Consider the following 15000-nt stretch of genomic DNA (forward strand, 5'->3'; position numbering starts at 1 on the left):
GTAGAACGAAATCGCGAGTCCCGTTTAATGAATTCGCGCCGTTTAACGCCAGTTTCTGCCGCCTACGCTGTCGAACCGAACCGAATTAAACGATGACAGTCGGCACGAGAAGAATTTATTTTCAAATTCTCTCATCGACCTTCTCGTATAAATGAAGAAAACTGATGCGGAAGATTACCGATTTAATACGGAATTTTTTGTATCATAAGAAAACATGTTCCCTTGTTTATCATTCGATGCTCTGAAGACATTCCTCTTCTTACAGGAACGTAATGATATATTAATAATTTAATGGAATTATGATATGAAGAAATCGGCTAAGCAGCAAATAAATGTGTGACGATCGAATAAATTTCACATTAGATAATAAACAATATATCTATTAATCTTCGAAATTGTGTAAAGATTTCGATTTTAAAACAACGAAACGGAAGAAATCTCTCTCTCTCTCTCTCTCTCTTCTACATATAAATTAAATTAATAATGAATACAAAAGGGAAATAATTTAGCATAATCGTTTGTCTGCAGCGTGCCCGTCGAAATTAGGCGGAATCGACTGGCTCACTCATGTGATCTCGCCATCGCAGGACAACGCGGGTATCCCCGGATGGAGCCGGAATTATTTTTTTTCGATTGGCGCATGAAAAAAGATTCGACCAGAAAATACCACGGCATCGGATGGTGGTAGTTTACGCAGGCCGCGCGCGCGTGCGAGTTAAATTTCCGAGTAACCCATATATCGACGCGAAATAAGGTCGGTGTTCCGGTGTCGTTCCTCCGTGGAGAGGAAGATCCGCGCAGATCGGCTGAAACTTTAACCGCGTCGGATTACATTGGGATGCTTTTATAAACAGCACGGAAGTTTCGTTCGCGCGAGGAAAGCTTTCCCGCGGGAGGGAAGGGGGACGACGGAAAAGGGGTAGTTTTGTGCCTGACCCCGCGACGGTTTCCGATTTTATCCTCCCCCGCGGAGAGAACCGCCATAAATTAAAAAGAAGAAATGCCGTTTGTGTTCGGAAGCGGTATTTTAAGCGTTTTCAATTCACGGGCTAACACGAAAAGCGGTAGACGTTATTTGAAAATCAGGATGAGAGACCCACCGTTTATCTTCATCCGTGAGAGAGAGAGAGAGAGGGGCGGGGGAGAGAATGAGAAGGGAGGGAGCAAGCTGCGGGAAGGGGGAGGAGGAACCGCCATAAATTAAAACAATGAAATGTGGTTTGCTCTCGGAGATGATATTTTAAGCAGCCGTATTTGTGGACGAACCGGCAAAAATAGTAGGCGCTATTTAAAAACTGTGAAAGTGATATACCGATCGGTTGCGTTTTCCGGGGAAAAACGCGTAAATCACAACGGACATGTGTTTTGGAAACGTTTAAATTCTTTCTTGAACGCGTGAGAATGTAACAGACACTTTTCAAATTTGTAAAGATAACATCGTAAGATTCTCGAACGGCATTTAGTGCCGATGCTCTAGCGATTTATTGGAGGAGTCCCATCGGCGGATTCCTGAGCAATCTTTCGTAAAGTTTTCACAAATCTCAAATGAGAATTAATTGCGTTGTTACGCATTCCGCGTTTATTCAAACGTTACAAATTGCACTAGAAAAATCCCGGCATTTTTCTTTTTAGAAAAATTAAGAAAACTTTTATAAGATTACTGGATCTTTTTTTTTTTTTACTAAATCCAGGGTTTTAACTTTTTTTACGAAATATACTGGCACGTAAAATTAGTATTATTTTACGTATCGTTTTATTTTGCTTAATACTGCATTATATGTAAACTAACGTTTAAATGTTGCTATCATTTGCTATCAACAGCACATGAAAACTACAACACTAATTTTGCTTAGAGGTTTAATTATATTTATATATCTGAGGCGTAAATCTTTTCAAGTTTATCTCGCCTGAACTTCAACTTGCCTTGATTGCAGCGCATGGGAAAGTTTGTTAGGACGGTCAACCTCGAACATTTTCTGTCTTCGGTTTCTTCTTGATCTATGAGATTAGTCCGCGTCATGTTCACCGAAGAAGTTATTATGACCAGTTGTAACAACATTCTTCCCGTGCCAATAATTCAAGAGTGACAAAAACTTGAAACAGACATGTTATACATAAATGCGGGAATGAGGTTCAATGTCCGGGGACATTTATTAACCCTACCCTACCGCAATGCAAGACAATTCGGACGAATGTCTTTCAAGCTTTGACAAGCTTCGAAGTAAAAAATGAACGGTCCGTCGTGTGCCAATCGGTGATTTCGCGCCTCCAGCACCGCGACTCAGATTCGATGTCCCCCCCCCCTTCACCCCTCCCGTTCGCGTGGAAGTGTCGGCGCGAGTTCATTAGCCGCGCCGCCGCTGAGGCGGCGGCGACGGTGGTGGCACCGACTGCTCCTCGTACTTCTTCGACGGTACAATCGATGCCGAAATAGAGTAACTAGTAGACGCCGATACAGCGCTGACCATCACCGTGTCGATGACCCGGTGGAGGCGTGCCAACCGAACAACCACCGTTCTGCTCGATTCGCGGGGGGAGAGCGCAGGGGTCTTCTCGCCCACTTTTTCCTCCCTCTCCGCATTTCTCTCTCTCTCTCTTTCTTTTTCTCGCCTCCTCGCGAAATTTTCCGCGGAGAACCCGGAGATCCTCTGTCGCGGGGATGGGGTGGCCCAATTGTCGCCGCCGATCGTCGATCGCCCTTACGCGCGCGGATTTCACGCGGAAGTGGCCGGAATCGTCGCTTTTCAACGGCGTGGTTTTCACGTGGTTGCGAGCATATCGATTCCCGAGACGAAGGCGGCAGATCGGATTCTGCGCCCTTTTCCCTTTTGCCTCTCGCCTCCCCCCTCCCCTCTCCCCCTTCCGCCCTCTCGCGGAGCGCGCGCCGGCCGTCCTACCACCACCTTCCTTTCGTCCTGTGAATGTACGCGAGGGATATTTACAGCGAATTATACGATTCCGCTTTTTTTTACGAGCGGACGATTTGCGGCACCGTTCTGACCGGAAAAAGGGAAAGGGGAATGATGGCGAACACGAGTTCTTGCGTTTTCTTCAGTAATTTATACACCGTGGACAAATAAGCGATCGATCCGGCCAGTTTCTTTCTCCCTCTCTCCCTCTCTCTTTCTCTCTCTCTCGCTCGTTTCCTTCCTCCCCCTCATCTCGCAGAACGTCATGGACCTACAGCCTATATGCGCGAATAATAACCTCGAGGCCGCGTGGCTCGTTACGTAACCCCGTTTACTAGGCGGATTGATAAAGATAAGCGCACGAACTTTTGGGCCAATTGGTCGGTTGTCCGAGAGAAATTATCCTTTCCCGATGAATACGCCGATTATATGAATCGTAACGCGACAAATGGCTCCGTTTTCAATGCGAAATTCGGATGAAAATTATAGCTTTTAATAATGATACATGGGGAGCATATAATTCGCACTCTCGAAAACGAGAGAGGGATACCACTGATGTGATAAAAGAAATGAATATTAGAGAGATAATATGACTGAATACGAATAGATGACATTTGTAAAACTATTTAATTTATTTTAATCATTCTCTTGAATGTTTCTGTTATTATATCGAGCGTAGAAACTTGTCGAAATTTTTGATTTTGTATTGAAGTCGCATCGCGACTGATCGCGTTAATTTTCTCTTCCAGGTTTACTATGCGAAGAAGAAGAGGAGAGCGCAGCAGATGCAAGGAGAAGATGGCTCGCATAAGAAGGAAAGGAAACTCTACAACGATGGCTGGGACGACGATAATCACGATTATATCATCAAGAATGGGGAAAAGTTCCTCGATCGATACGAGATCGATTCGTTAATAGGTAAGACGAAAAGAAAGCGACAAGTGTTATTTATCAGTTAAATATGATGTCATGATGATTCTTTGATAATGTAGTCAACAATTTTTATTTCTTAAATATATTTTATAGACACGTGATATTTTTAACAATCGTATTGTTTAACGAAAATGTTACACTTATTTAGATCGACTTGAATTTATTCTACATAATTATTTGATGTACTTACACGTTTACAGGTAAAGGCAGTTTCGGCCAAGTAGTAAAAGCATTTGACCACGAAGAGCAGACGCAAGTGGCAATAAAAATCATCAAGAACAAGAAACCTTTTCTCAATCAAGCGCAAATTGAAGTTAGACTATTGGAAATGATGAACAGAGCGGATACCGACAACAAGTATTATATAGGTACGCGAGTAACGCTGTGCGTGTGCGTATGCATGTGCGTGTGCGTGCGAGCGCGCGGTACAGTTAAAAGGTATTGCTTGCCGCGACGTCTAAACGCCTTCCCTCTTTCTGATTGCAGTTAAATTGAAGAGGCATTTTATGTGGCGGAATCACTTATGTCTAGTATTCGAGCTGTTATCGTATAATCTATATGACCTACTTAGAAATACGAATTTCCGAGGAGTGTCATTGAACTTGACAAGAAAGTTTGCACAGCAACTGTGTACTGCCCTCTTGTTCCTGTCTACGCCGGAATTGAACATCATTCACTGTGATCTGAAACCTGAAAACATTCTTTTGTGCAATCCCAAACGAAGTGCGATAAAAATAGTCGACTTCGGTAGTTCGTGTCAACTTGGACAAAGAGTGAGTGTATTAGACAGTGCTAATTAGTAATTAGTGGATATTCGCGCGCGCTCTGTTCGGCAATTTTCACCTGCCTTCCTTTTTTTTGCATTTGTAGATATATCAGTATATCCAGTCCAGGTTCTACAGATCTCCAGAAGTTCTATTAGGAATACCTTATGACCTCGCAATAGACATGTGGAGTCTGGGATGTATTTTAGTAGAAATGCACACGGGAGAACCTCTGTTTAGTGGGGCCAACGAGGTAAAGACCGATCGTCACTGATCGTAAATCGATTCTTATTTTTAATCGCGAATTGACGAATTTGTAACGTCTCGATAAGTAATCTATTAGCACGAGACACTATCGTTTATAGCCGTGTTGACATTTACAACGGCAACTAACCTATCCGATTTAAAATTGTATGTTACGAGGATTTCCGTTTGGCAGCATGAAGAATTTCTCATATAATTTGCAGGTTGATCAGATGAATAAAATCGTAGAAGTACTAGGAATGCCGCCGAAACATATATTGGACCAAGCGCACAAGGCGCGGAAGTACTTTGACAAAGTCCCCACGGATGGCTCGTACGTGCTGAAAAAGTCCAAAGATGGTAAAAAATACAAACCTCCCGGCACGAGGCGCTTACACGATATTCTAGGTGTCGAAAGCGGCGGCCCTGGCGGCAGGAGGATAGGGGAACCAGGCCATTCGATGTCCGATTATCTCAAGTTCAAGGACCTAATTGTACGGATGTTGGACTTCGATCCGAAGACACGGGTAACACCATATTATGCGCTTCAGCACAACTTCTTTAAAAGGACAGCCGATGAGGGGACCAACACGAATGTCGCTGCTGCCAATAGCGCGAGTACGAGTCCGGCAGTGGTGATGAGCCAGGATCACGGTGAGTCCGGTCAATTATTTGGCGCTATCCCATTTTGCCGAATCACTGTGTAACATAGAGGAGAGAAGTACTGAATACGCATTTATGTGCTTCACATCTGAGTTTCTCCAAAACTGGCAGGTTTTCAACGTCTTGTTTATGTCACACTGTGTAACTTCCATGTCGCACATCGCGGGTATCACGATTCAAATAACGATAGCTGAAGTTGAAAACGTGTCAGGTTTGCATTATGTCACAATAACTGTACCTTAAACGATTATTGCAGCGAGAAATATGATCTTACTATCAAAGTATGGCTCTATGTCGCTTGACTTCATTCATCATTCATTATTAATATCATATTTGATTACTTCACCTAATGATATATTTGATCTATAGTTTTCTCTGAGTCGGTCTTCTCAGCGAATGGGCGCCGCTATAGAAAGAAAAGTCACAACTTTTTTTCATTGCCCATTAATTATATATAGATAGTTTTGTATAAATATAATAATTAAAAGGCAGGTTATAATATTTAACCGCAATATCACATGTTCTGTTCAGGCTGCAATAGATTTCTTGAGAGCTTACAGGAATTCCCAATGTTCAAAATCGTTGCGAACGATTTAAAAGAGAAAAGATGCGTTTGATCAATGGCAAATGATATCTCTGACCTGTCTATTGACTATCTTTGAGTAATTGAGCACAAGGTAGATATAAACAGAAAACTCAAGACGGACAGTTCTATTGAGAGTTTAGGAAGGTTTTGATTTGTGCAGAAAATAAGAAATTCTCCATCTTTTTTTTTTCTTATAATTTCTTGAAGGTATTTTTAATTATTATCTTTTCTTTAAAATCCAAGATTGTATTGTAGTCAAATAATTACTAGGCGATGTCAAGGAATTATTTGTTCTGCATTGACAAATGTTAATTTTGTCAAAATGCGTACGCTTGATTCCGCGATCAATCGTAATCCTCCCTTTTTATATAATGGCTATCTTTTATTTTCTGCGCAAAACTAAACGATACTTGTTGTTGTTGCCCGTAGATATGATGGGGGGACAATACGTGGCTCGATGACTGTCGTATCCGCGGGGCGGCGACGACCTGTCCTAGGCCCCAACCCTAATCTTACTTACTAACATAAGTAAGTTCTGTATCTAACAAACAATCCTACACACGCTAAAAGACTAACGATGTCCCTGATGAATCCTGGCCTCGAATGTATTGCGCGAAGCTTTGCTTGCTTGAAGGTATTCCCTTTTTGGGACACGGATTGATATTGCTAGCCCGTGTTTCCTAAAAACTTTATCGACACGATGTATCAATATGATTAACGTTTATACTGTGAGGCCAATTATTCATTATAACACAAAACTGTCCTTTTTGATGACTATATCTTAGAACATAAGGACAAAGCAAAAAAAAAAAAGAAAATAGCATCATGTCACTGCTGGAATATGTTTGTTTTTTGTGTTTTCGCTGTGATTAAAAATGACAAAATTGTTGACACGAATGTTGTCAGGGATGATTATACAGAACATATTCCAACTAAGAATATTGCATCTGTGTTAAGCGAATTTCTGTTTTGTAGAAAAGTTTCTCACATCATTGTCTTCTAGTTTTTTTTTGTGCATGCTTTAGCTGCTTGCATCGTGCACTTTACAAGTGCAACGCTGTAAATGGGACATGAAGTTGTAATCGTTTTTGTAAAATAAGTCTTGTCCATATGTCAATAATATATATATATACATATATGCATTTATTATACACCCTTTTTAAGTTCGCCTAATGTAAAACCCCAATTGCACATTAATTTTATATATATGTAATTAAGAAAAGATCATGATGCAAATTTATTACGCAGTTGAAATAAATAAATTGCAATCTTATATCTTTTTATGTACGCTACTTGTACAACGTAATATAATTTGATATAAATTACTTGAATAATTCTTTAGTGCATAATTATGTACATTTTACAGCAAATAAAATGGATAAAAATCTTGCGTAGAAAGTAAGATTAATAATTTTGTAATTTACTTGTCAAATATTCAATTAACTTATCTATATAAATTTATATAGAAAGAAGAAATATATAAAAAGAAAAGTAATAACAAGTACTCGTTTGAAATTTAAAGAATGTATTGTCACGCCTTTACAAAACATGCGTGAAGGAAAAGTGATAGCGATAGAAATTGCCTGCAAATGTCCCTGTAGACGTTTGAAATTTTATTTATTTTTATTCCCATTAGTGATTATTCGATTGTAAGAGCTAGAGCGGTTTTCGTGGATGATTATGGCATTAGTGTGTATATATATATATATTTATTTATATTGCAAGAAGATTATGTCCTACTTCTCCTACTGACTTTTTCTCTTTTCGATGTCCCAGGACTGGTAACCATGTCGGGACAGGGCAGCAGCAGCAGCAGTGGCGGCGGCGGCAGTCTGCAGCAGTTGCAAGCGTCGAATGTCCCTGGTGGTGGCTACCAGCCAATGGACTGCGAGTCCTCACCCCGTCACACGGGCAGTCGGCGTGCCATAACAACGGGCTACCCATCAACGTCGGCCACTGGGGTGCCCGCGTCCGCCCCGATGTCCATGCAATCCATGGACAGCTCCCTGATACAGAGCTCTCTTGGATCGTACAATAGCCTAATTCTTCCTGGTATACCCCATCTGCCTGCAATGATGACTTCACCGATGATTCAACAGCAGAACTTTTACAACTACGGCTACTCGGCTACTGATACACACAGTATGGTCAGACAACCGTCAACGGTATCGTCCAGTAACCAGCGAGATCCAGAGAGAGAAGACAGCCCGATGGTCGGAGTATGCGTCCAACAAAGCCCAGTCGCTATCCACTAAGTGGTAAGGAGGGGCAATGGACGGTGGACAATACAGCTTGTCGCGAACGCAAGACCGTGAAAAAGATGAGTAGCTAATTTACAAAGACGGTATGCTTTGAGAATGGATGTTATGCTACACAATGTGGCACTGACAAGAAAACGACAGAAGAACGGATAAATGGCATGTTGAGAAACATCTTGAGAGTCATTTCTCGATGCCGCTTTCTCATCACAGAGTCAAAAGAAAACAAAAAAACACGGTGTCTCGCGATTAGCCTCAACTTCGGCAATGGATTCAAGAAATTTTTCGGACATGTTGGTTTGGCTGAACAATTCTGAAAAATGCAAACGAAATTTTCCGGAAAATCCAAAGAAACTGCAAATCACAAAGCACAAATCTCTATCAAGAGATCATAGAAACGAAAGAGTACCCTAAGTTCGGCGGCGTTAACTACTGTATGAGAGATCCAACAAGTAGAGGAGAATGCGATGGGAGGAAAAAAAGAGGAAACCTCTAATTTCTGTTACGTTGCTGAATTTTTCGTATTTTTTATCAAGCTGACTGGCCCTACGTTGAGAATGGATATATGTGTCTAACACGGAAGATGTTGACGAAAGCTTCGAGCACGGACAGACAGTAATGGTCTAGTGAGGATGAACCCAGCTGGCCTCTCGGGTCCTGCCCGATTTCCACAGACACTCTTAGCAGTTTTTTTTAGCAGAAACGGCTGAGCGGAAAACTTTCGGCAACCAAACTGTGTGGCCTAGAGAGCGAAAAAGTGATAATTACTATTATTACCGCGTAAAAAAAGAGAAAGAAGAAATAAGAATTACCAATGTAAGCATGTACTCCAATAGAGTTTTATACACGATGTCACGAATGTAAACGGTTTAGCAAGTATTTGCGAGCAAACAGTCGCGTTGACTGCTAGTTATTTGTACAATACACTTAGGTGAATGATAAGAGTGCAGCTTTAGGGTTTAGCTTTTAAGTTTGAGGAGATAAAAACACACACATACAAACACAGACATTATAAAACTTGATCTTTTATTTACTTTAATGGAAGACAAGAATGTTGCAAACGTCAGTTTGTTGTTGAAAAGACTTTAAACAAACGAGGTTTGCGCGGCTTAACAACAATACATATTTATACATAAAAAACGCAGTAATAAGAAAGTTAAAAAAGCAGCATACACGTAAGATCGATCAAGAATGATATAATCATACAAAAAAACTAGATACTTTATAATAAACAATACGTGCGTACTCGCATACACATGTTTCCAACGCCAATCGTCATTGATTTTTGCCGTTTTGCCCCGATGGTCGTTGCGCTTATGCCATTCGCACCAATCGTAATATAGTTCCTTTATTTATATGGAGGATTCTACTTTTATTCGGCCAAAATATTTTTAATATCGATTAAAATGCGATCTTTTTATTATTTATGTATTGTAAGACTAGATGACGAACAAAAATAGAAATTAATTATTTCTTTCTTATTATCATCAATCACATTTTGTCATGAAACTACCAATTGTAAGTGTAGTATAGTACCTGAAGGCAGACCATTAAAATGCAACCATAATCCCTGTACCACCCAGATGTTACAAAAGAAAAAAAGTATGACTTAATAGAAAATAATAATAATATATGCTATAAAGAGAAAGAAATCTTAAAGAATTATGCATGTTGCTTTTCTATAAAATATGGAAATATCAAGTCTGTTTACGAGGTATATTTTATATATTTGCGGCTTTTTATACTCTTTCATATAAAAGATAACACACACATAAACGCGGAGACTGTAACATTTAGAGAATAATTTATGTATATTATCATTTATTATATTACGTTATATCGGACAAGCGTAATCTTCTTTGTTGGCGGATCGATTTACTATTATTAAATTATTTTAAGATGTAATATCTCATTTTAATTACTTTTTTGTGTGGTCTCCGATAAATGAAGCTACATGTATAATTCCTAATATAACCGTCATCTTTAACATTTTAATTGCGATCTTTTTTGTACGAAAATTTTAATGCATAAATATAAAGCAGCGGCAAAGCAATTTCGTTTGCATGACTGCGACTGTTGTCAAAAGAGCTTGGCCAAAAAAGAGAGTATTAGACGACCAAGAGAATTCTTACAATGTATTTTCTGGAAAAGTAACGAGTCTCACTGTGAAATTTAGATTTGAATTCTTGTTGTATTAGTTGTAAATATATGAGAAATATAAGATACTTTCGAGTAGCTGAGAAAAGTCTAACGTTTCACAAGCCATTCGATCTGCTAAGAATCATTTTATTCGTGCGGCCTTTCGAATGATTTGTATATTTTTATACACCTGCAATACAAGAACATTTGCAGATACGATTTAATGAGATATACACGAGACGATTCTATATTGCAACTCAGATGTTGAAGTTTGTTATACTCGAATTTATAATAAGTTACCGAACGAAAACAAATTTTCTAACAGTATCTAATAATATGTAAATCAACCAACGGACAAATAGGAATACGAAGCCCACTGACACTTGTACCATAAATGTTTTTATATCGCATTGAGATTTACGGCAATCGGTGCTTAAGATACATTAAATTTCAAGAGTCGTAATGAGTCTGTGTTGTGATTAGATAGCTCGAAAGCAATGCTTAAAATAGATAGATTCACTATGACATAAATAAATAAAGAGCGAAGAGAGAACAGTTTTCCGAAAAAAATCATCTAAAAAAAAAAGAAATGTAAAACGGGATATGTCGCACCTTACCTCAATGACCTTTTTGATAATTTCCGCAATTGAAGTTGTACAGGATATGATTTGTTAGATGTAGAGAGATTAAATGGCGGGATGTCCAGGATTTTCTATGATAAATTCTGGGCGTCTTCGTAAATAATACCTTGTTGAACGGCAAAAATCAGTACGCTCTATAAATATAGACAATGTGCGATATATGTATGTATAGAAAATATATATGTATATATAATATATATCATATTATGTATATTATATACAATATGTATAATATATAATATTATAAATACATACTATACATTATACATATATATACATATATATTATACATATAGATATATCACGTGCCCTCTTCCGAATTCATCTTGTTACACGCTGTGCTCACTAGTCCTGCAAACAACGGTGTTCACATTCTCGGAGAGAAACGCCATTCGGAAACCTCTGCATATTTGGAACTATTTTTTATCATTCGAATCATTTAAATTGCACCCTAGCGCGACGACGATCACGTGCAAGAGGAATAACGGAGGCCTGGTGTCGGTCCTTTCTCTGTTGGAGAGAGGTGTGCGTAATTCGACGGACTGCTGGGCACAGCGCCGCGTTTGATAATGCATCGTTCTCCTTTTGACAGCATTGTTGGTTTTAACTGGATGATTATTATCGTTTACCTATAGTGATCGATCGGTTATAATGACGCACGGTCTGTCAGGAGGAACGCGCGACCGGCGCGTAATTTTTAAACTGTCGCAAAATTGCGGTGATGGAAATACGACATGTAGAACGCTGGAACTAAGTCGCAATTAAATCAGTTAACCACCGTTGCTGACAACCGCTTCTCGAGGCTTCCACCAGAACGTGATCCTGAAATAAAGATCGTTAGATTGACCTAACGGCGACATAGCCCAGACAGCACACACGATATTCATAGAATCCATAAAACTTCTATCGACATTGTACATCCTTAGAATGTCCTATGGATGTCATCAGGAGACCTGTGCTGTGTGGGAGTCATTTATCAGTATTCATATTAATTTCTCGAAGATCATTTATTAGTATCAAAGAAGAGGCGTTCAAAATAATCGTTGTCTCTTCCTTTCTTCCACCGACCGCATAGATGACTCTTTGAAAACTTGTCTTCGAAAAATGCTGTAAGCGAGAAGATACACCGGAAGTTGACCGAGCCTATTTCCTCAACGCGATCGAAATTTTTCTCACCTAATGTAATGCAAAAAAAAAGACTGCTCGCGTTGAAATTCGCATGAAAGTTAGAAATACTAGTCGCCTTCCTTTTTGGCAGACCGTGAGTTTTTAGCAGAGCTAAAGGACACCGCCGGCGTCCAGGCCGAACAAGTTTAGGGACAATTTTTTCACGGATAGCCGCGGTAGGGTACGATTCTCGAATCGGGGAAAAATAGCAATTTAAAACGATGTATGATGCATCGAACGCTGCGAGGCGGGGTAAACGAGCTGTGCGAAATAGAAATTTTTTTGTTTGTGCGAGAGAGAGAAAAAGAGAGAAAGGGAGAGAGCGAAAGAGAGAGAAAAACAAAGGAGTGCGTTTTTTAAAAACGCACATGCAGCAGCCTCTCCTAATGGGAGAAGGAAAGCCCGGCGAACAGGACAAGAACTCCCCCTTAGGATTCTTTTCGCTTTCCGATACGCGCGCTTTATTTCGAGTTCGAGAGCCACCGTTTCGGGATGAATTTGTCCACTCCATTCAGCTGTCGCAAAAATGCAAAGTATTTAAGCCAATTAGCAGACAACAGACGTATACATTTAATAGCGTAAGAGCCAGCCGTAACTCGTGTTCCAAATGATTTGTTACTGCATACGCCCATACATGTGCATATACGCATGTGTATGTTTGCATATGTATGTATATATATATTTTTTGTTTATATAAAAGAGGGAATTTTATTCGCAGAAGGATCATGAACAAGAGAATAACGATAACTGAATATATTTTAATGATTATTTATCTTAGTTAACACACGTATACATGTAACATTTTTATGCATTTTTAAACGTTTATAGCGCGAAAGTAATTTTTCAACGAACTTTCTTTGATCATCTGTTGCCCAGCGTAATTTTAAAATCGCGTGCTGACTGAATTTACTGTTCATATTTTCCTCAAGCAGTTATATTATTGTAATTTTTAAGTTTTGTAACATAAAAGTCTATTTGTTTTTGTGTAAAAAGAATATATATATATATATATATATATATATATATATAGAGAGAGAGAGAGAGAGAGAGAGAGAGAGAGAGAGATATCTGTTCTTCAAACACTAATTTATATTTGTATATATTGAAGACTTCTTGAAATCTCAACGAATAATTTGGGCAATGGAGGATTAACGTATTTATAAATTTTCGATCGCGCATATAATTCTTAAATTGTTGTTCAACGCTGTGGGAAATGTTTCTTTCGCGTGCTTCGCTCGTATTTCTTTTTTCGGCGATTAAGTTTCAACAAGGATGAGAAGTAATCGGTTATATGCATTAGCGTTACTTTTTTATAATATCCCAGTTTTATGATGATGTTACAATTTTTCATAAAGGTAATGATAAGACCAAGATTAAAATAATTACTTTTGACAACTTGAACTCGCGTTTATTACGTGTTACTTATTGAAAGGAAAAAAAATCGTAATTATGTACTAACAAAGTGACTGTTTTAATCTCGACGTTATTACCATCATAAAAACATGGTAACATTAAATCGTTATTATAAAAAAAAAGAAAAGTAACGGCGACGCATTACTTGTATAACGTGGTACTTTTCACCCTTGTATTTCAGCTTGCAAATTTAGCGCGAGTCGCACATTGCGGCCTTTGACAAAGCCTGCTCGCGAAGCGCGCTCGCAAGGAAACTGGATCACAAGATCTTTGGAACATGTTGCTGCGGCGGGGAAGTAAAGTAACCTAAGTTTCCTAACGTCATAAAAGCATTGTGTTCAGAAACAAATATTACTATAATACGACTGACAGAGAGAGAGAGAGAGAAAGAAATGATAGTTGCGCCTGAGACGCGTGAGCGTTCTTTAAGAATCGAGCATGAAAGAATGATAATATCTCGATGTCTCGTTCGGCATGCCAATCGGGACAAAAAAATATAAGGGATGATTGAGACAAAGAGCGAGAAGAAAAAAAGAGAATGCGCATGAGGATGTATGCGTGCATGTATGAGAGAGAGAGAGCGAAAGTGAAAAAATGTGAATTAAGAAACAAAAAACCGATTTATTAAGATGAAAAAAAATTAACAAAACTCCATGGAGAAAAATGAACTTGTATCTAACGTGTATACATTGTCATAACATTATTATGATGATTATTATAATTATTATTATATATAATAATGTAATTGAAAATTTGAAACGATATTACATAAGGTTAATAATAAACAAAAGCATCTTCACCTTCTGCTGTTACCTTTTTTTCCGCTGCCACTACCTTTTGCGCCATCCTTGCGCGAGAACTGATATTGTGAAAAGAATAAAGCGCGTTCGTGATATAAATACTTTCAAGACATTTTTGTTCTTTCTCTAATTCGACGAACAAATTATTGAGACACAAAAATGCGTATAAAGTGAGCATATCCTATCCTATCTAAAAAAAGGCATGTAAAGTCGATTGCTCGCATTTCTCGAAGATCATTGTTGTCGCTTTTCCGCGATGCCAATTGATTCTCTCGCTGCGCTTACTTCGTGTTGCAAGAGTAGCTGTCATTGCAATTGAATTTTGACAGCTGTCAAATTTGTATAAATATTATCTATACATTTATTGTTGTAATTTATTTTTAAAAGGTAAAAAATAAAAAGTTAAGTAGCGCGCGCGAAGCACGCGTCTGTGGTGTCTAGTGGTATATAAACTTGAAATATTTTTTATATTCTTTGATAATAA

General features: G+C 38.8%; 1 protein-coding gene across 4 annotated transcripts in view; it reads left to right on the forward strand.

The window, feature by feature from the left end:
* Window positions 1-14356, forward strand: part of LOC105838065 (serine/threonine-protein kinase minibrain) — an 85896-nt gene extending 71540 nt beyond the window's left edge. For all 4 annotated transcript variants that reach the window (XM_028194341.2, XM_028194345.2, XM_028194356.2 and 1 more), the window contains exons 4-9: window positions 3659-3827; window positions 4043-4210; window positions 4329-4615; window positions 4713-4859; window positions 5074-5503; window positions 7875-14356. In XM_028194341.2, coding sequence (XP_028050142.1) covers window positions 3659-3827; window positions 4043-4210; window positions 4329-4615; window positions 4713-4859; window positions 5074-5503; window positions 7875-8353 — 1680 coding nt within the window. In that variant the 3' untranslated portion in view covers window positions 8354-14356. The remainder of the gene's footprint in view (window positions 1-3658; window positions 3828-4042; window positions 4211-4328; window positions 4616-4712; window positions 4860-5073; window positions 5504-7874) is intronic.
* The last annotated feature ends 644 nt before the right edge of the window (window positions 14357-15000 follow it).

Source organism: Monomorium pharaonis, chromosome 3, assembly GCF_013373865.1.
Source record: "Monomorium pharaonis isolate MP-MQ-018 chromosome 3, ASM1337386v2, whole genome shotgun sequence".
Taxonomy (NCBI): domain Eukaryota; kingdom Metazoa; phylum Arthropoda; class Insecta; order Hymenoptera; family Formicidae; genus Monomorium; species Monomorium pharaonis.